Genomic DNA, 21,450 nt, shown 5'->3' with positions numbered 1-21,450 from the left:
TTATTACATTTAAATGTCTCTGATTCTTACACACTAGATCTTTAAGATAAGACAGGTCAACTGATTAGGAGTATAAACTGACTCCAAAAAATATTTTATTAATTTTATTATGATAAAAAGTTAGAGAACCACTGGTATAAAGTATATATTAATGACATATATGGCGATCTGTCCAGGGTGTACCGAGCCTTTCTCTATGTCAGCTGAGATTGGCACAGCTCCCCCAGGATAAAGTGGTAGAAGATGGATGGATGGACTTACAGTATATTAATATATATATTTATGTAAAGGTATATGCACATATACAAAATTATACTATGGATGAATTGTAATATATAACACATAGGTGACAGTATACATTCTCTATGTTGTGACTAAATAGAGAAATCCAGCACTTTTCACAGACGTTTTCTTCAGTTATACAGATATCATGATGTATCTATATGATTGTCTTGCTTTGTATTGGTAAACACAGAATCGTTGCATCGTGGACCATGTATTGCATATCGAATGGTGGGGTACCCTGTAATTCCCACCCCTAGCATACACGGCCCTGCTGACAGTCAGTGGTGATGCTGTTGCTGCAGGGACTCGCTCGCACACTGATGAGGATGATGCGGGTGAGGAAAACACGCTTACAGTCTGTGCATGTGGCACTCAGTTTTTGAGGAAGTGAAGAAAGTGGAGAAAATGGACGACGTGTGCACGGCTCTGTGGATCCGTGTTGTTTTACCCGCATCGGCGAGAAGTGAGGGATCGGTGCCTTCAAGTCTGTGTTCCTGGAGATGGACCGACGTCTCTGCACTGAAACAACGGACGCTATGATAGCTAGCATGCTCTCTGATGTTTGTTTTTTTACCCGACACATGATATAACGCTATTGTTTGGAATATAATTTCCAAAAAAACGAGGAAAAACTTTTTTCGTTTTATCTAGCAAACTAACAAACTAGCTCGATCAAAGCAAAGTGAAAAGGTTCAACCGTACCTGGTGACACATGAATCGCGTCTAGCTACATTAGTTAGCCCTCTTTATATGTAGCTATTAATGCTAGTCAAAATTGGTTACGCTAATTAATATTAGCGCTAGCTAAGAAAACATCCTTAGTAACGGTGCCTACACTAGTAGTAGTTACACAGTAGTGACTAGCATAACCCGTCTGGTTAGTGAAGTCGCATTAAACGCTAATACCGTTCAGCAATTAGTCATTAATTGCTCTTTCATAACTAGTTTATATAGTTGATTTCGCATCAATCTCGATGTCGCCAAACATGAGGCTAACGATACAGGGTTTTTTTTAGGTGTAACGTTCACACCGTTTTCTCCATAGGTTCATTTAAAGCGTTATAACCGCTCAATAACTAAAATAAAAGACAAGCGGATCATTCTTCAGGTATATTTTTGCTGACATTTTCCTCCTGAATGTGTTAAGCTAGGACAGGAAACTTGACACTTGAGTTGAGCACACTGTTGCTGGTTAAAGACAAAAATTCCAGAGCAGCCTCATTAAGTGTAGCTCATAAGTACCAGAAATGCGTCTCTCCTCGTTTTTGGCCCTGTTCAGGCCTGCTTTACCCCTCATCCTCGGGCTTTCTCTGGGATGCAGTCTGAGTCTTTTAATGGTGTCCTGGACGCAGGGAGACACCGACGACTCCTGCAGGGATGAACTGGGCAATGGGGGGCTTTTCCTGGGCAGAGGAGATGCCCAGAGATTCTCCAGGGATGAAGCCGCGGATGAGGATTTCCAGCCTCGGATAGTTCCGTATCACAAGGATCCGAATAAGCCTCACAAGAAAGTTCTCAGGTGAGTGTAGGAGTCGTGTTCATTTCCCCGTTTCCAGGTGCAAATGGAGAGAAGACGTGGAGCAGAAACGCAACACAGCCATAAATAAAGAAGTGTCAAAAGTCTGTGACAAACTTTTACTTTTTTTAATGGGTTTTAAGACACACCTGTCAAAGAAATGGCTCAGCACACTGATTACTGTGTTTGTTGCAAGAAATTGAATTATTTGACATTTGTTAATTCTCATATTAGTAAGTCTAGATTTCAATATATTTGGTCATAGTTATTAAAACCTTACTCCCCTTCTGTGTAGGTGGAAACTTTTGAACAGATGTCTATACCTACAATCACTGTGGATTTCACTGTTGTCTGTTTCATTTCTTTTTACATTGATATAGGCCTGTGTCTGAAATAAAGTAGGTAGAGGTACAGAGGTAGTAGTCTTGTCGTTTTGCCGTGGCAGCTCCATGTGGAATGTCGCACAGATACAGGGAAGTAAGACTCGAGGTAGATTAATGTGGGTCTTACTGTGTGTGAGCTAGGCTGCTTATAGATCAGCACCAACATCCAGAGATACTACAAATAGTGTTTGTAGGGGCTGTATGTGCGAACACAGTTGCTCCACATATTTGTGTAATGTTTGAGTGAGCTTGTATACACACAGCACTCACACGGCAGGAGAGACTATAGGATCCACAACAAGTGAGTGTTTGTTGCAGGCACCCACATCCTTTGGGGACCCTCCTGCTCTTGTGAAAACGTCTTAACGAGACAATCTCCTTCTGCATTTGTCGTAATGTAAACTCGGGAGAATGTTTGGATGTTTTCTGGAGTTTCTTAAAAACAGCCTCAGAGTCTGCAATCAATATTTTTTGTGATAACTGTAATGGGAGAAATTGATCTTTTCCATGTCTGTTTCTTTGTTCATGTCCCCAGAACCCGCTATATCCACACTGAACTAGGCATCAGAGAGCGACTGCTTGTGGGCGTGCTGACCTCTCGGGCCACCTTGAACACATTGGCTGTGGCAGTAAACCGCACCATCGCACACCACTTCCACCGGACCTTTTTCTTCACAGGTTTGCGCAGCCCCAAAGTACCTCATGGCATGACTGTGGTTGCCCACGGCGACGACCGCCCAGTGTGGCTCATGTACGAGACAGTCCGTCACCTCCATCAACATTATGGCTCAGACTACGACTGGTTCTTCCTAGCACAGGATGACACTTACATGCAGGCAGATCGTTTGTCTGAGCTTGTGGGCCACCTCAGTGCAGGTCAGGACCTGTACATGGGCAGGGCAGAGGAGTTCATTGGTGGGGAGGAGAAGGCCCGCTACTGCCATGGAGGCTACGGCTACCTGCTGTCTCGCAGCCTGCTGGCCCGTCTTCAGCCACATCTCGACACCTGCCGTAATGACATCCTCAGTGTGAGACCTGATGAGTGGCTGGGCCGCTGCATTATTGACTATCTGGGTCTCAGCTGTGTGGAGGCGCACCAGGTAACGAATGAAAAACGCATGTTTTTTTAATCCGTTTTATTGGTGAAATACCTATCCTTACTTACCTCATGTTTTCCTCAATGTTTGTGTGGCTCACAGGAGATGACCTATCGCTATTTTGAACTTGGGAAAAATGCCGACCCAGAGCGTGAAGACAGCGCACAGTTTAAAAAAGCCTTCACAGTGCACCCTGTATCGGAACCCAATCTCATGTACCGCCTGCACAAACGCTTCAGCCAGATCGAGCTGGAATGGACTTACCTACAGATTGAACAGCTCCAGGTTTGTGATGACACCTGATAACAAAAACTTATCTGATTGGACAACATTCTGTGAGCTATCTGTGACTTCTTTGTAAACGTGTATTCTTCCTTCTCTCCACCACATCTGAACCAGTGCTAAAATTCTTTGACTAATGCAGTATTTATACATGTCATAAAGGTAAAACAAGAGGTACTATTGTGTAGTAAAGTTGCAAATCATATGTAATTAGGGCTGTTTTGATTTCATTATATGAACCTTACACCACTCAGCACAGGGAAGAGTGAAAGCACAGTGTTGTTTATTTAATTGATACTTCCCAGCCTTAATATGACAAATTTTTGTGCATTTATCAGATTCAAATCAACAACCTCAGCGATCTGACACCAGAGGGTAAAGCTGGAGTGACGTGGCCTATTGGAATCAACCCTCCCTTCAAACCAAGAACGCGTTTTGAGGTCATAAACTGGGAGTACTTCACAGAAGAGCACATCTACTCGTGCATCGACGGCTCCCCAAAGTGTGAGATGAGAGGGGCGGATCGTGCCGATGTAAATGCAATTCTGGAGATCGCAGTGGAGCGGTTAAATGAGCGATACCAGCCGCAGCTGCGCTTCCGCAAACGCCGTCTTCTTAACGGGTACCGGCGCTTTGATCATACACGTGGTATGGAGTACGTGCTGGACCTCGCGCTGGAAGCTTATACCCAGAAAGGCCACAGTCAAGTCATTGTGAAACGGGTCACCCTGCTGCGACCTCTAAGTGCAGTTGAGATTATCCCCATGCCTTATGTGACGGAGGCAACACGGGTGCAGGTCATCCTGCCTGTCACTGCCCAGGATCAGGATTATGTCAGTAACTTCCTGGACATGTATGTGATGAACACTCTGGACACCCATGATAATGTTTTACTCACGTTCTTGTTCATATATGATCCTTTTGATGCGCAGCGAGTCAGCCAGACTGACGTGTTTGCTGGCATCAAAGCCATGATCGGCGAGGTGGAGAAACGCTACGGGGACGTGAAGATTCCGTGGATTAGCGTGAAGACGGAGGTGCCGTCACAGGTCAAGCTGATGGACATCATCTCCAAGAAGCACCCAGTGGACACGTTGTTTTTCCTGTCTAGCGTGTGGACCGAAGTCAACGCCGATTTCTTGAACCGCTGCAGAATGAACGCCATCAGCAACTGGCAAGTCTTCTTCCCCATCCACTTCCAGGAATACAATCCTGCGGTTCTCTACCGCGACCAGCAGCCTTCTGCCGCCTCCTCGTCTTTTGCCTCCGAGTCACTGCGGGACGGCCACTTCGACCGCCAGGTCTTTGACGAGGCCTGCTTTTACAACGCGGATTACATGACTGCACGGACCAAGATGGCTGCTGACATTTTAGATAACGAGGAGCTGCTGGAAAGCATGGACGTGTACGACATATTTGTCCGTTACTCAGGCTTACATGTGTTCAGAGCTGTAGAGCCGGCGCTGATCCAGAAATACGTACGGCGAGCGTGCAACCCTCGGTTCAGCGAGGATATCTACCACCGCTGTGTGCTCAGCAACCTGGAGGGTCTGGGGTCACGCTCGCATCTGGCCATGGCTCTTTTTGAGCAGGAACAGGCCAACAGCACCTAGAGGACACATGATACTTCATTTAAACCTCACATATGCTGCCTGGAGTAAAGGATACTCACGCGTAATGCTGTGAATTTTTACTTATGTGATCCATACACTGAAATTCTCACACTTCTGTTTGGCAGAAAGTGACGAGGCTCAGTGAAAAGCAGAAACACATTGTGTGCGGACACCTTGGCGGCGTTAATGTGTGCAGAAAACATTCTGCTCCCTGACTACAAGTACGTCTGACTCATGAGTCTGTGTCTTTGAATCTGACGGTTTTATGAAACATGGAGGCTTTTCCCCCTGAGTGTGGACGTTCACAGAATACAGAGGAGGGAGCTGAGAATTTACATTCCATCATATTTATGAACATTCATGGAAAATGTAATAAATAAAAGGTGCCATTGTTAATCATTGAGTGAGGAAAGATTAAGGAGCCATGAAACCTGATCTATACTTTGTCGCCTGACAATTTTTGTGTCGTACAACAGAAATGGACACTTTCCAATCATGTTTCACGCTTAGAGTTAAAATGTAGGACAAAAACCTCTTCCCCTGGATGTTCTCTTGGTGGGTATCCCACACTCGCCAACCTGGATACATTATCAAAACGTAGGAGAAGTAGCTGAGCTGACGATGTATGTAACGTTATTCATATGCTGCAACGAGCAATAATGTCAGACCTGACTGAGGGAGCGCTTGTGTGTATACAGCAGCAGCGCAGGGGCGGGCGGGACAAGACGTGTTTATCCTCTGAAAGACTGGGTTTTTCTAAGCAGCATCATTTACTTCTGAAACTCAATTTGCAGCCGTTTCACTATAATAGTGCAATGTTGCTGTTGCCTCCGCCAACAAGTCACTTCCTGTGTGCAGCGTGGGAACGTGGCCCGGCCCACACAAGATTAAGACTAAATCATCATTGCGTGAACTCATTTGACAATGGGTTTAATCCAGTGGACATTTGTTTATATTTAAAAGTTACACACTACAGTTTTGTCGAGCGACTGAGTAGAAATCAGGTTTAAGACTTAAAAAATAATACTGGAACAAGCTGAAGCTGTTGGCTGCCTTTTCTTTGACATGTTTTTGTTTTTTTGATTTTTTTTAAATTAAAGAGTAATTCTGCAGCCAGGAGTTGTTTCTTGATTTATATCCCTGAGAGTCTCATTAGACATAAAGACAACTGTTTACAGGTTGTGTACGCCGCATGCTTGGAACAAAAACAGGTGAATATAACCTGTGTCACTTGTGGTGACATGTTCATATTCACAGTAGTGCGTCTTGTATTCCATCCAGTTTGCCTAAAGTCTTAACTGCTGCGGCGCTCGAAGGCAGTGAACAGTTTGTTCTCGGGCAGTGTTCCCTGCCCCACCTCGTCTCCTCACACCCCGTCAGCAACTCCTCACCCCAGCCCTGGGGCCTCTCTGGGATTTTGGCAAATCTTTCCATACACACGTGTCTTTGGTGGAGCAGTGAACCCAGTGCCCAGAGGGAGGGTCACGTCTACGTAGCTGAGCTCCGCTGTGGGGAGCGTGGTCAAACTAAATAGCGACAGGCTTGAACAAGCTGAATGAGTCACTTCACACAGCCTCCTCCTCGATGAAGGGGTGGGGATGATCACATCGAGGCTCCCCTCACCCACCAAACTTCTCGGGAGAATGAGGCTTGAGCAGCGTGAAAGAGGCTCTTTCTGAGGTGGGAGCATGACTGTGGTCAGGATTAGAGCACCGCTGTTAATTCACAGTGGAAAAAGCTCCACCTGTGAAGTCGGTGAACAATAAACTGTCTGTCTGCCACCTCTGACAAACGCTTCGCTCATGCTGGAAGTCAAACCTCCAGAGAGCCTCAGAGAAAATCACTCTTCTATTTTTTTTAAGAAGGATCATGTTGCCGATTTTAAAGCATTGCTGCATTTTACCTGCTTTGTCCTCATCGTGACAGAGTTCACATGGGTTTGACTCGCTTTCATTACAGATGCAGACGGGTAGATATATAAAAAACTCATCTCCTCTTGAAGTGACATCCTGTCACTTCAAACCATCTGCAATTTTACTATGGAGAAGAGAACAATAAAGAATGATAGACTGTGCAGTGTATCTACTTCCAGGGGAGGGCAGTAATGCAACATCATGGATGCAAGCTGCTGTTAAACCCCATAGAAGAAGGTTATTATGACAAAACAAATAACATAAACTCAGTCGGTGTCAAAAGTTATTGTGCAAGAGATCAGATAATTAAAGATATTTGAGTTATTTTTGCTCTGGAGTGAAAGTTGAAACAAGTATGTTGCGTTTTAAATTAAGTGACTTGTTAAAACAGGTACATTAATAGCAATCACATGTTATATTTGACAGTGTGCAATTGTACAGTACATTATCACATATATCTGATATGTGATTTCCAGTCCTAATCCAAAAGTGCTATGAAATAACAGTTTACTGTAGAGACCACAAGAATAATAACATTTCTTAAAGGGTTTTAGGCAAACGTGTAGCTTTATGTTTTTAATATTTGTCCATTAGCTTTTCACTGATAACTGCTTAAATGTAATTGTCTGAGCAGGAAAAAAAGTAAATACTAACACATCTTGTCCAAAAGTCACTCTTCTGGTCCAAAAGTTAAAATATAGCAAATAGTATAATAAAACACAGTATTATTTATGCCCTAATAAGAGTTTGCACTACTTTCAAAATATTTAAGTATAAATATTGACTGTAGGTGTGAATGTGAGTGATCTCTGCCTCTCGACTTTTGATGAATTATTGTGTATAATATGATTTTCACTGCCATTTTTTGTTTCACCAAGATTTTACCCAGCCATTTCCAGGACATTTATATGTTTGATAAAACGACTGGTGCAAATAATGGAAGGACAGTATAAATATTTAAAGAGTCATCTCTCATTATAATAAAAAATAGAATTTAAGATGCCTAAATGCCAGCATGTCACTGTGCGACATATAGGGACTTAAGTTTCCCTCAAATATACTGCTCAAAAATCACCTAAATCACACTGGATGAATGTAATATTTCAGCTGAACATCTTTACTGACATAAAACGAATGAATGAAATCACCATGGAGACAAATGATGAAGTTAAAAGAAAGAAGACACCATCAGATATCATGGCATTTACAAACTTTGGCAAGCGCTTCTTTATTTACATCCAGGCTGTCTCGCAGTGTCACAGCTGTTTTCCCTTTCTTTCTCTTTTTCTTTTTTTTGTTCTCCTTGTCTTTTTTTCTCTTTTGTAGAATGTCATCACCGAACAAGTTTTGCTCTTTACAGATGCACAGTATTGTGTATACTATAATCGTCCTGTCGGTGGCGCTCTGACAACAGTGTAAACAGAGAGGAAGAGTTCAGTTCCCACTCTTCGTAAAACACATGCAGGGGAGTGGGACAAAACATGTGGACAGTAAAGTCAGGGCTTAAACAAGGGGGACAGTTCAGTCCGGAGACTCGGGTGGGTGCACCCAGGAGCTGCAGCTTCTAATGTTCCTCCACAAGAGGGCGCTAGTGATTCAGTGACAACAATGTGAATGCCCTGACCACACAAAGGAAAAAAATCACTCTGGATCAGACACAGGATTAAGATACTACTACTGTCTACTGCTCTCCTCTAACGTGTGCAGTTAATATAACTTAGACCTAGTAACAAAAACACAGTCAAGGAAAAAAAAAATCACACCTACAGTTAGTTGCTGGTAGGGCACATCATTTTTGGCAAAAAAAAGTCCCCAGAAGGCATTTCAGCGTATACAACGCTCCTCACACCGGCTGTTATGTATGCCACCTTGTTGTTGTATGTACACATTCTGTCTCATCAGATGGATGTATGTATGGAGCATGCATAGGTCTCGGTGACGTGAAATCGTCCAATCACATGGCGTGTCAAGAGGCGCGACGGAGAGAGGTTACAGCACAGTGCAACGGAAACCCAGAAAAAAAAAACAGGCTCCAGCTCTAAACCGACTGCTGACATTACAACATATACATACAAGTCGTGTGTCATTTAAAAAAAAGGTGTAAAAATGAGATCGGGTGGTGCAGATTATATCGTGTGACTGAGAGCGAGGGAGGCCCGCCGGGCTCCCACGACGGACAAGAGATGGACCTAAAATAAACCCAGAGAGGACACAGAGGAACGCTAACATTCCTGCTCTACTAATCCAAAACTCATGTACCCCATCCGCCCTCACCCTCTACACCCCCCCAAAAAACAAACAATCACAATATCATATACTGTACAGCGGGCCCTCTTAAAGGAGCACAAAAAAAAAAAACATATTTACATTCACATCTGTAGATGACCGAAAGGAAACTCTTCATGTAACGTTAAAAAAAAACAAAAAAAGGTGTAGAAATGGACAAAGCTTTCCAAACCACAGGCTTAAATGTTTATTGCAGAAATACTTTAAGAGAATTTGAGACCTAATTAGCTACAAAGGAAAACTTTTGGGAGTAAATTCTCTGTCTTTTTTTCTTCTTCTTCTTCTTCTCCTTCTTTTTGCAATTTTCTATTATTAAACCCAGATCTGGATTTTTGCCCATTTCTGTTTCAGTGATCATGATCTCTTCATCTTGTTGCAACCTTTGGTAGAACCTTCAATACAATAACTGGTAAAAGCACAAACTTCACAAACAAGAGGCAGTGAGTGACAAAGGAAGTCAATTTTTCATCGATTAAGGGAAGAAAAAGCTCTCGTTATAATGGTCAATACTTTTAATAAGTTTTTTTTTCCCTTCATTAAAACCTGTTTCCAACAGACGTGGATCTGTTGACGTGATAATACTTACAGTTTACTAATACTGTTGTAGGAAAAAGACTACTGTCGTCAAACTGATTTACTCACTAGAACCTGAGAGTGAATGAAATCTACAGCTCAGGTTTATTTATAGCACTGATATCCCTGCATCCACTCCATGTGTCACACTGCAACCTCAACTTTGCTGGTGTAAGTAGTCAGTGTTTCAAAAACACTATCCTCATGAGAACAAACAGGAAGAAAAAAAGAACACACACACACAGAGTCACACGTTCACAATCACACATCCCCTAAAAAAAAAAAAAAAATGATCGTAAAAAAATCATAAAATGAGAAGACTGTGAGGACGGACAGTGACGTCGCGAGCAGCCGCTTGAGATCTTGTCATAAAACGGAGAGAGGCGGGGGGCGAGGGGGGGCGGGGTTTGTCAGTAACAAATTTACAAAGAGCCAAACAACGTGTGGTTTTCAGGCAGTGAGTCTGACGATGGTTTGGGGTCGAGCGCGCAGGCGTTGGGTGTCCTCACAGTCGTGCACAGAAAAACAAGAAAACTCCGGCTTCCGTACGTTTACATCGCTGCTGACCCTGTGGAAACCTCCTCCTCTTCCTCCTCCTCCTCCTCCTCCTCCTCCACAAAAACAAAGGCTGTTTTTTAAAGTTAGTGACATTTTTTTTTTAGAGGTATTAGGTTTCAGCAGGCTTCAGCGATGGCCTCACACACACACAGACACACACACACAGACACACACACAGAGCTCTGAAATGAGATGCAGAGATTCAGGAGGGCCTTGGTCTAGGTGTTGCGCACAGCTAAGGCCTGTTCCAGCTCCTGTCTCCTCTGCTGGATCTGTTTGGAAGACATGAATGTATCACATGACCTGAGCATTTTAAAGCAGATCTACAGGATGTGTAATATATAAAAAAAAAAATGTTGCTTCCTCACCTTGCAGTAGAAATAGCGGCTGACGGCTTCCTGGGACCAGGGCTCGTGGTAAAACGCCGCCCTCCTCTCTTCTTCGGGGTTCCCCACCACGTCTGTCATCAGCTGCAGCCAGAGACAACAAGCATTAATGATACAACATAACAATCATTATAGGTGACAAACACAACTTGTTTTAGTTGTGTTTTACCCAGGGACACTTCAAGATTTAGACTACCAAAGCCAGGGGCCAGAGGCCGACCTGCTCTACCACTTGTCCACAGTTTAACTTTTTACTGATTACATCAAAAAATTCAGCCAATGATATAATAAAATATCCCCTCTAAAACCCTCCCAGTTAATAATATAATATAATGAGGATAAAGCGGTAGAGGATGGATGGATAATATAATATTTGATTTGTTGTTGCCAAAATAAAAAATCAAATAAAAACGTTTTTAACTTGTAATAACTTGTAGTTTTTTTTTTTTTTAAAACCACAGCATGTAAATCAATTACATAAATACAGTCTGTGGATATCTTGTGATTGGAGGGGAGGGGGGAACATGTTTAATGTAACACCTCATTATGCTGGGATGGGCATGATGATGGAGCAGTGGCTTTCAGGTGGAAAAAACAGACGGGGTTCACCCTGGACTGATCGCCAGTCCATCACAGGGACACATAGAGACAAACAACCATCCACTCTCACAGTCAATTTAGAGTGTCCGATTTGCCTAATCCCCAGATTCAGATCAAATCATTTGACCAAACTGTGAGTGGGGTATCCACACTCTCGTGAGCACGTAAACGTGGAAACAAACCTTCAAGTCTCGGCTCTGGGATTTGAGCCAGTCCTGGATGTAGCCCTTGGGATCTCTGGAGAAGCTAAGCATGAAGTCCCTCTGGATCTTCAACTGGTTGATGGACTCGATGGTCTCGTGGATCTGAAAGAGAAGTGACACAGGAACGTCAAACAATTGTGCTTCCTCTTTTCCTACTAGCTCTAACAAACACAAAGGAAGTACGACGGACGCTTGCTCGTCACCTCGGTGTGATTCACAGCATCCAGTCGTGATACAAATCAATACAGAGAGAGAGAGAGAGAGAGAGGGGGGATTTTGTGACACAGCTGCTCTCACCTTGTTGTCGAGTGAGGCGATTTCCTGCTGGTTGGCGGTGGAGAGGAGGAAGCTGCTCATCTGGCTCTTCAGCGGATCTTCCACTTCCACGTCGATGTCGTAGCAGGCCGTCTTCTTCTGGTCGTTAGGGTCCACGCTGGCGGGAGGCAAAAAACAAGACGAGTGAGATCAAAGCGTTGAGATGAGCGCTCATTAATGCGGAAGTGTCAGGTGTGATGTGTTTAAAAAAAAATAATAATAATAACTTTTCATTAATCTCTCGCAAACATCACCTCTCAGCGCCTGCAAACTCTCACACCTTCTCTTCTCTAATTAGACCAGTTATTCTCTGCTTGCTAGTGGAGTGAAAATGTGAAATAAATGTTCCTGAACATAAATAGATTTCTTATACACACTAAAAAAAAGAAAAAGAAAAAAACAGCACTAATTTTGTTTTGACAAGTATTTATCTGCTGCCACAGACTGTTTATATTCTGGTGTAAGACAGGGACACGTTAAAAGGTAAAACTCATCTCAGCAACTTATCAAAAGGCTCACCTATTAAATCTACACCTGTTCGTTTACAATATCTTATCATAATGTTCACGTCTAACTGGAAACTCATGTACGTGAATCACACACCAAACTCCATAGAGAAAATCTGCATTTTTAGCGAACAAGGACACAGGAGCTGCTGGTCGAAGGCCGCCGCGTTTGTCACGTTTGTGTTGTTGAGGTAAATCCAGACAAAGTGAGTAAAAAAACTGGAGTCACAAAATGGCACATTTGAACTGACGGATGGAGGCAGCAGACGATCAATAACTTGTGTTATGATATAAAATCACTCTTTTTCTCTATGGAGTTTGGCATGGGTGAGTGAGTGGTTAAAACTGCTTTGATCCTAACCTCGTACATCCTCATATTTCTGTTATTTTCTCTTATTCTGAAAAAAGAAAAACATGGCCAAAACACTCTCATTCACAGCCTTCGCGACATTTTCTGGTAAATGTCTGTATTTCAGCGAATCTTTAGTAAGAACTACCTGATGACGTGGTTGATGACGATGGGGTCAGGGGGCAGGAGGAGGTTGGTGAGACGTTGAGGGATCTCAGAGAACTTCAGACGAGGACAATCAAAAATCTGCGGAGAGAGAAGAAAAGCAAAGCAAATATATTAACATGAGATGGGGACATATTGGATTTTATCACACACTCGTGGATCATTTTGAATGGAGAAAATGCCTAGTGGCTTATTCTGAAGTGCCACAAGGGGGAGCATTAGCAGAACCTCATCAATTACCCTGACATTTAAAGCTGTAGTCTGTAACTTTTAAATGTAAACAAACGTCTGCTACCTTCAAAACACTGACAAATAACATCCCCAACTGATGGAGGCAAGGAGTCGAGATACCTGTTGGAAGTACTTGTCACAGTTGATGTACTCCTTGTCATGGGAGTCCTGCAGCTTGTTGGTCTTGACGTACTGCCACAGGGCCTGAATGATGCAGGAGCGGGTCTGAGTGTGGATGCCGAGCAGCCGGGCCAGACGAGGGTCCAGTTTGAACTGGGGAGGCTGCCGAGACACAATCACTGGGTCATCACCACACGTCAGACATTGTTAAAGCATTTCCCCACCCCGCCTAGAAATGAACATCAGTCATTAAACAATCTTTTCTGACTGGAAACTGAAGTACAACAGCAGTCTCTGTCTCCGTGTCTCCTCTTCTTCTGTGGACCAGCCAGTGGTGACCTGTAACTTGAGGCCTGCCGGTTTCCACTACAACGGCTGATTGCAGTGCAGGGATTACTCACAGCTGTGACAGAGGAGAGTACAATCTCTGTACAGTGTTAGGAGTAACTGTGTGGCGCCCTCACCTGGTAGTCCAGCATCAGCAGCAGGGTGCAGCGCACACTCACGTCCCCTGGCCTCTTCACCTGGAAACCGTCCGTTTCCTGGGTGGTGGCCGTGCGGTGCCACTGATAAAAAAAACAAAAAAAAACACAAAACACAGACTGAGTCACTTTGTTTAGACTAAATCTTTATTTAATTTTAGTACCGGTGTGTTTCACACTTTATTCATCAAAGTAGTTGGTTTGCTGTTCTGTGCTGCCAGTTTCTCACTGTGAGCAATGGGGTACAAATAAATGATTGTTTCAAAATGTTAAAAGCAGTGATGTTTTATTTATGGTTCCATGCTTTTGTGCCTCCTTGTCTCTTTGTCAGCTACAGAAAATGACATATTTAACCTTCAGTCCTCTTTCATTTAGTACAATATATACATACTTTGGCTTTTTCCTCTAGTGCCACCCTATAACGTTTTGAGTAAAAACATCTTGACAACAGCGGGGATGAATTGCAATGGCTTTGTTAAATGTCTAGGGCCATCATTAGGTCACATTTTCAAGTCAAAGCTTCATTTGTAAACCACTCGCTCTCTCGCACCAAACTCCATATAGAAAATCATTGTGAAAACACAGGTGCTGCTGCTTTAGTGCTTCCTCATTTAGTAAGTCTGTGTCACTTTGGTTAATCCAAGCGAGGGATTTGAAACAGTGAAGTCACAAAATAACACGTTTAAATTCACTGTGGATCAAACACTGCTAAAAAAACTGCCGTAAAAACGAGTGATTTTCTCTGTGGAATTTAGTGCAGGGAGAGAACGCTCTGCCGAATAACACAAATTCCAGGACGTCGCACAAACATAATTGAACTATGTTTAATATTTGAGGTTCTGAGGGAAGTTTTAAACACGAGAAACTATTTTACATTGACGAGGAGGAATGCACCTGCATCCACTACAGTGTGCTCACCCTGCAGAGCTACGTGTGTGTGGTTTCTGCAAACCAGCCGCGTGTGCACCATGCGCTGAAACAAACCACGATAGCGAAAGGTCAAACATGTGGCCGCGCGCCTGAATGTTATCATGAGAAATAGCAGCAACAACCACCAACGGGTGTATTTTAGTCGCCTTTTAGTCTCTGCTACTCGCGGTCGCCGCTGATCTTATTTACATCTCCATTTCGTCGTAACTTGCGCGGGAAATAAAAAGCAAAGCTCTGACATGACAGTGGGCCGCAGTCTCTCAACACACGGGAATATTCCGCTTCACTTTTCCAGCTGACTCATGCGGCTCAAGGCGGAGAGAAATTTTCTTTTGATGGAAAATCATTCAAAGTGAAGCACCTGAGTGCCTTACTCAAATGTGCTCTTAAAAGGAGGAACCTTGAGAAGTCATCATTTTCACTCGTATTATTTCATTTGTATTATTAAGTCAATACATTTCGCGAGGATACAAAGTCAAGGGCAGCTTGTGGCTGTTTTTTTAATAAGGAAGCGCTTGTTTCTCCAGCGCTCACACCTGCGTGTTAACCTTGCTGATGCTGAATTTAATAAGAGAGAAAAGAAATGTCCGTTTATTGAAAAAAAGATAGGAGACACGGTTTCTTCGCTGCACCGTGAAGAACCTATTACTGACCCCTGAGGGCACAGCTGAGCTAAGCTCCTGACCCACCAAGTGGCCAACACTCGGCAAAAATAATGCAAAAATAAGAGCACAGAGAGTATTTAACTTAAGTCTCTGCTCCACTTTAAATTTTAATTTTAATTTCAATAAATGTTCAAGGCTCAAAGAGGAGACAAAGAATGGATGCTTTTACTTTTCATATGTTAATTTATTTTTACTGGTAAAACCTTCACACTTTTATCAAGGAGGAATTGGAATTTGTGTTTCCTTAAAGGGACAGTTGAGGGTTTTTAGTCGTTATGTAGATGTGTCTCTTGAGGGTTATTTATTATTATTTATGACGTTATGTTCATGTGTGGCTTTAATCTGTTGGATATTGTATGATGCACATTTTGCACTTCAGTCTACTTTGTTGTAGACTGTTATATTTCATTCAGGGTTTGTTCATCTGTTGTTGTTGTGGCATCTTTTGTTGGGTTTTTATGACAAACAATACTTATTATGACCCTGGCAAATACTCAAACAAACAAACAAACGAACACGAAATCTAATAAAAAAACTCAACTAAAACAGCATTTACGAAAATAAAAACTAGCCAACCTGCTCTAAAAACTAATTAAAAGTAACTCATTTTAAAAACAAAAGGTCAAAACTTAATAAAAAACTAAAACTAATGAAAACTCCTATAACCTTGCTCTGTACACTGCTACAGAATATATATATTTTTCTTGCTTTGATTATCAGGGTTTTGTTTTTACGAATCTCACACTGACGTGTAAAATAATCTGGAGCTTCAGCCGACACTGCTATTTTATTAATAAGAATATGTGTTTAAATATGTGTCAACACAAATGTATCTGCATGTATTTGTGTACACCTGTAACTCACTAACTAAACCATTTATTGTGACCAAAGTAAAGAGAGTTTTTCTTCTTCTTCTTCCACTAACAAGTTCTGACTCAAAGTTTCCATGAAACATGAAGAAAAATTCTCCTTTGCTTGTTGCAAACTGACCTCGACCAGGTGGTTGTCTGGACCGTACAGGTCTTTGTCCAGTTCGATCACCAGGCTCTTAAAAAACGAGGAGAACTTCTTCTTCTGCTTCCCAGGCTGCAGAAGAGACAGACAGACAGACAGACAGACGGTCAGTCAGAGTCTAAACACACACACACACACACACACATTCTACAGATACATATACATATGCACATTGTTTCCACGTGTTTTCTTTATGGCAACGTTCACTGATCAAAAAGCCACAAGAGGCTGAGATGAGATGAGACAGAAAGTGAGACAGCAGACATTCTCAGGGTCCACTTCCTCCGAGCTCGGACCAGAAATATTTGTGGTTGGTGAAACCTAAACGTTTCCTACCGCTGTGAAATGACGGCCTTGCACCCGGACTGCTGAGAACATAAGAGCTGTTTGAAGCAAAGCTTCACACAGCACAGACAACAACAATCATATTCTCTCTCTGTCTCTCTGTCTCTCTGCAAACACGGCATCAATCGATCTGTTTAAAACCAGCGTCAGACGAGTATTTTCAGTACAAAAGGACAAAATCTAAAGGAAATAAAATGATCCAGAGCAGCCTCGGTCTCACTAAATTAGAAGATTATAATCCCAGCAACTCACGTCATCCAGCAGCTTCCCCTCCACTCGCAGCTCCCATGATGCAATGCTGCCGTCAGAGTCATCGGCGTCGGGCCGGGCCGGGTTAAAGGTGTTGGATATGTAAAGCCTCAGTTTACGCTTTTGCTGCTGACACAAGGGCATAAAAAGAGGTCTATCTTTTAAAGGGACATTTCGCCACGTGTTGACGTTTATCACACAGACACAAAAACACATACAGAGCAGTAAGGAAAGGAATTGGGCTTGCAACTGGAGGGTCATTGGTTCAAATCCCAGGTGTGCAAAAGTCTAATAGTATTGTAAGATTTTCTAATGTATTTTCCAGCTCCATAATAACAATGGATAATAATTTCCAAAGTAATATCTAGGTCAGAGGAGTCAAACTGGCGGCCCGCGGGCCACATGGAGTGTTAACCCTTAGTGCTCACGAGGCACAGATCATTGCCACAGGTGCACCCTTGGTCAATTGCTGTAGGAAGAATACACAACTCCTTATATGGACATCCTGGGGGTGTGTGTGTTTATAGGTCATATCTTCAGGCTTTACAGAATGCCAAGCCAAGCGAAATTTTAACTGTGACGTTTGTCCAACTTTCACAAATTCAATTAGATTTTATAAATGTTGAGTACTTTTTGCTCAGGTGTGTTTATAATAGAGCTGGTAAAAATGAACAGAAAAAAAAGGATTTTCACCAGATTGCCTATAGTTTATGCTGAAAAAAAGGACATAAGACACTCCATATTGCACATTCTTATAACCTCTGTATAAACGTTTTAACATAGTAACAGAGAAAAGCAGCTTAAATGCTGCTGTTTTAAGAGTTAATATATGAGTTCAGGATTTATTTTTTTTCACGTTTGGTGAGGTTTCTCGTCTCATGTCTTCTGATGGGTGACATCTTCAAGATCAGCTGTCAGGCTTTTAAACTTAGACCCACACAAGTCTTTAACAGCAAACTGTAGATGTACGACACATGGTTTTCTGCCGCATGAAACACCCCCAAAATGACTCTAAATGCTGCAGTACATCAGCCAGAAACACACCAAAAATGGAGGATAAGACATGAAGAACTCACATTAAACATGCACGCTCTTTTAAAATATATTACAATGTATATAATAGACCAAACACAAGAAGATGAAGGTAGGATGGATGGATGGATGGATGGATAAATGTAAGATCCGAAGTGACTTTTTCTAACCTTCATCGGTCGCTTCAGTGCTTCCTGAATGTCCACACGCTTGCGCATGATGGTCTGGTCCAGTTTGCGCTCAAAGGCCAGCAGGTCCATGTAGGCCTGAGACTCTGGGACCAGCTCACGGATCTGCTTAGAGGGGAAAAAATGGGAAAACACTGACATTAAAATCTTGAGCTTATAGACGCAAATATGACACAAGGTGGATTCAAAAGTCCGATTTTCTCCGTATGCGTCGCGTGAATGACGATTTGGGGTTGAAGCAGATTCTCGGTGCTGGTAGGTGGTCCAAGGACATTTTAACTCTCATTTTCCTTCTTAGTAGCTTTAATGTTAGGATACAAGTAGCAGAGCCAATGGTGAAGATAAGGATAGACCATGATAGATAAGACATTAAGCTAATGCAGATAATGTTATCTGACAACATGGACGACTTTTGATAGAAAGAGTGCGAACAGTATCTGATATTACTCCTTGGTTTGGAGTTAAACTGGACTGTTCAATATTTTTTACTTGGGCAAAAGTGACTAGATGATGTGATATATTCAAATATTCAAAAACACGTCGACTTTTTGCGGTTGCACCACGTCGTGCATTTGATTGAAATGTTCCTCATGTTTTATGCATCAGTTCTTTTCAGAATTCAGCCTGTGACACACAATGTTCTGGAATCTTGTTTTTGATTTAGAAATGAAGTTTTAATCAACGCTGCCAAACATCGTCTTGTTCACACTGAGTGGGTCACTGTGTTTAGACAGAAACAAACTCAGATGATTATAGTGGAGACTAGAATTATTTGACAGATATTTAATATTTGGGGGTTTTTTATGAGACGTATTTAATACCTAATTAGGGATGGACTGAAGAGGAAGAAAATGAATCTTTCGAGAATTAAGTCGTAATATTAAAAAAGTCATAATATTACGAGAACATTTTTTAGAGATTTTAAATCATGATTTATTACAACTTAATTCATGAAAGATTACAGATTTGTTCTCATAATATTACGACTTTATTCTCATGATATTATGACTTTGTTCTCAAAAGAGTTAAAAAAAAAAAAATGTCTTCAGTTTGGTCCTAAATTCCATAAAAGCATATTCCTTTCCTGCTGCCTTTAATATGATGGTCCACACACACACACACACACACACACACACACATGTTCTAGGGACACTGGGATAAAAATGACATGTAGTGTGTGCAGCCAAGCAGCCAGCACTACCATCAACATTACCATGCTGATGAAAGTCCTCAGAGCTTCAAGGGCTGCACACACACACACACACACCTACAGTTCACTCCCTCCCTCTTTCATGTTTCTTTCTAAATGGCTGCTTTCATTATTGCCTCTCTATCTGAAAGCTGGCTGCCTCTCAGCAGACTGAGGTGCTGAGCAGATGCAGGAGTGTGGCAGACATTCTCTGTCCCTGACTCATTCTTGTGGAGTGGCGCTCTCTGGCCACGCCAGCAGCTATCTGCCTGTCTGGGTTATGTTAAAGGATAAGACCTGGAGTCCAGACGCTCACAGTGTCCAGACACTGTCCACATCTGTGCGCTGGTCAGGATGTGGTAAGGTTTTTTTGGTCTGGCACGCGGCCGCCAACATTTTTTAATTTAATCCCAAAACCTCTGACGGCTTGGACTCACCTGGCAAAGAGGGTGAGATGTTGCCACCGCCTATTTCCAGCGCTCGGCAATGACCCACTGGCTATTTCAATTTAAATCAAAACGATACAACAACAACAAAAAAAAAAAGGGGGTAAGTAAAACCTTCAACATCATCTGGCCCTGTGCGCTTTCCAAGCCCTGATATCAAAACCTGGCCAGGACTGTTTGTCTGTTCACACGAAACGCAATAACACACAAAGAAGAAAAAAAACAAAACACAAAAAACAAAGCAAAGGTAAAAATATGCAGCCTCACCCTTTGCGGAAGAATCTTGTCTGCCATTTTCCTTCTCTTAGCACTGGAGAGAGGGAGAGAAAGACAGAGAGAAAGAGGGAAAAAGAGAGCATGTTACTATGGTGACTGATAGCGTAGCACCCAGGCCATCTGCTAAAATGCTGGGCCATATCCAGCACCCCAGTGTCCCAGCTGTGTGTGTGTGTGTTCATGTGTGTGTGTGTGTGTGTGTTCTCTGAAATGCAGTGGTCGTCCTGGAGAGCACGAACCTTGAACGGCCAAAAGAGTGTCACATCGCACAGCACTTTTTTATGAAATATATTCACTGCACTTATGCTCACACTCTCTCACACACACACACACATACACACACACACACACACACACATTGGTTTTCATGACTTCAGAGGACATTGCATTGACTTACATTCATTTCCTGGACATAACCTTAACCTCAGCCTAACCTTAAAACATATCTTTACCTTAAAATGTACTATTTTATTTTGAATTTTGTCCCCATAAGGAAAACAAGTCCCCCATAATGTGTCAATGATGTCCCCACAACATAAGGAATACCAGGTGCACACACACATGCTGGTTTGCATTCTTTGTGTGCACACTCGTAGACATAATGCATTCCCTAGCCCCCTTACTTTAACCTTAACAATCACAACTGAATGCTTAAACCTTAACCTAACCCTTAAACCAGGTCTTAATCCTCAAAAAGCCAAAATGTCCTCACAAAGATAGGTTTGCTTGAGAACTGGTCCACACATACACACACATTGGTTTCCATGACTTCAGAGGACATTGCATTGACTTACATTAATTTCCTGGAGACTTACTCTAACCTTAACCATAATTACTACTAACCCTGACCACAACCTAACTTTAAAACATGTTATGGGGACTTTTTTTTGTCCCCATAATGTGACTGTGTAATCGATTTAGGTCCTCACAACATAAGGAATACCAGGTGTACACACACACACACACATTTTACACCACTGCAGCAGGACTTAGATGGCGACAGCAGGTGTGTTTTTATAGGAATGCAGCGTCAAAGATTCACAGAGGAGAAAATACAGTGAGTGCATGTGTTTTCATTCATAAATCTCAGGCGTTCACATCCTGCTGTGTTTGCTGTTACCATGTTGTTATTTTTTCTGTCTCATACTTACCAAAGAGGGGCTATACTGTGATATTGTGAAGAGTCTGTGACTTTATTTCTAAAAAAAAAAACAACAACGCTTTGACAGCTTCTTCCTCCACTCTCTTTTAAT

The 21,450-nt window shown here is 42.4% G+C and overlaps 2 protein-coding genes across 13 annotated transcripts in view; one reads left to right on the top strand and one right to left on the bottom strand.

Annotated features, from left to right (window-relative positions):
* The first annotated feature begins 439 nt into the window (after positions 1-439).
* chpf2 (chondroitin polymerizing factor 2) lies at positions 440-6,288 on the top strand. The gene is made up of 4 exons (XM_058642087.1): positions 440-1,804; positions 2,720-3,284; positions 3,384-3,566; positions 3,902-6,288. Exons 1-4 carry the CDS (start codon positions 1,533-1,535, stop codon positions 5,174-5,176), a joined length of 2,295 nt encoding a protein of 764 aa, XP_058498070.1. The 5' UTR covers positions 440-1,532; the 3' UTR covers positions 5,177-6,288.
* Positions 6,289-9,547: 3,259 nt separating this feature from the next.
* Positions 9,548-21,450, bottom strand: part of smarcd3b (SWI/SNF related, matrix associated, actin dependent regulator of chromatin, subfamily d, member 3b) — a 40,672-nt gene continuing 28,769 nt past the window's right edge. For 3 of the 12 annotated variants that reach the window (XM_058629956.1, XM_058629962.1, XM_058629903.1), the window contains 11 exons: positions 20,189-20,231; positions 18,269-18,394; positions 17,070-17,195; positions 16,449-16,544; positions 13,846-13,947; positions 13,382-13,543; positions 13,014-13,111; positions 11,987-12,128; positions 11,675-11,797; positions 10,875-10,976; positions 9,548-10,778 (listed from right to left, as the gene is read on the bottom strand). In XM_058629956.1, the coding sequence (XP_058485939.1) occupies positions 10,725-10,778; positions 10,875-10,976; positions 11,675-11,797; positions 11,987-12,128; positions 13,014-13,111; positions 13,382-13,543; positions 13,846-13,947; positions 16,449-16,544; positions 17,070-17,195; positions 18,269-18,394; positions 20,189-20,231 (1,174 nt within the window). In that variant the 3' untranslated portion in view covers positions 9,548-10,724. The remainder of the gene's footprint in view (positions 10,779-10,874; positions 10,977-11,674; positions 11,798-11,986; positions 12,129-13,013; positions 13,112-13,381; positions 13,544-13,845; positions 13,948-16,448; positions 16,545-17,069; positions 17,196-18,268; positions 18,395-20,188; positions 20,232-21,450) is intronic. The other 9 variants (XM_058629968.1, XM_058629910.1, XM_058629977.1 and 6 more) reach the window with 6 other exon arrangements.

Source organism: Solea solea, chromosome 1, assembly GCF_958295425.1.
Source record: "Solea solea chromosome 1, fSolSol10.1, whole genome shotgun sequence".
Taxonomy (NCBI): domain Eukaryota; kingdom Metazoa; phylum Chordata; class Actinopteri; order Pleuronectiformes; family Soleidae; genus Solea; species Solea solea.
Note: the sequence above shows the minus strand (reverse complement) of the source record. Positions and strands in the feature narration are given on the sequence as shown.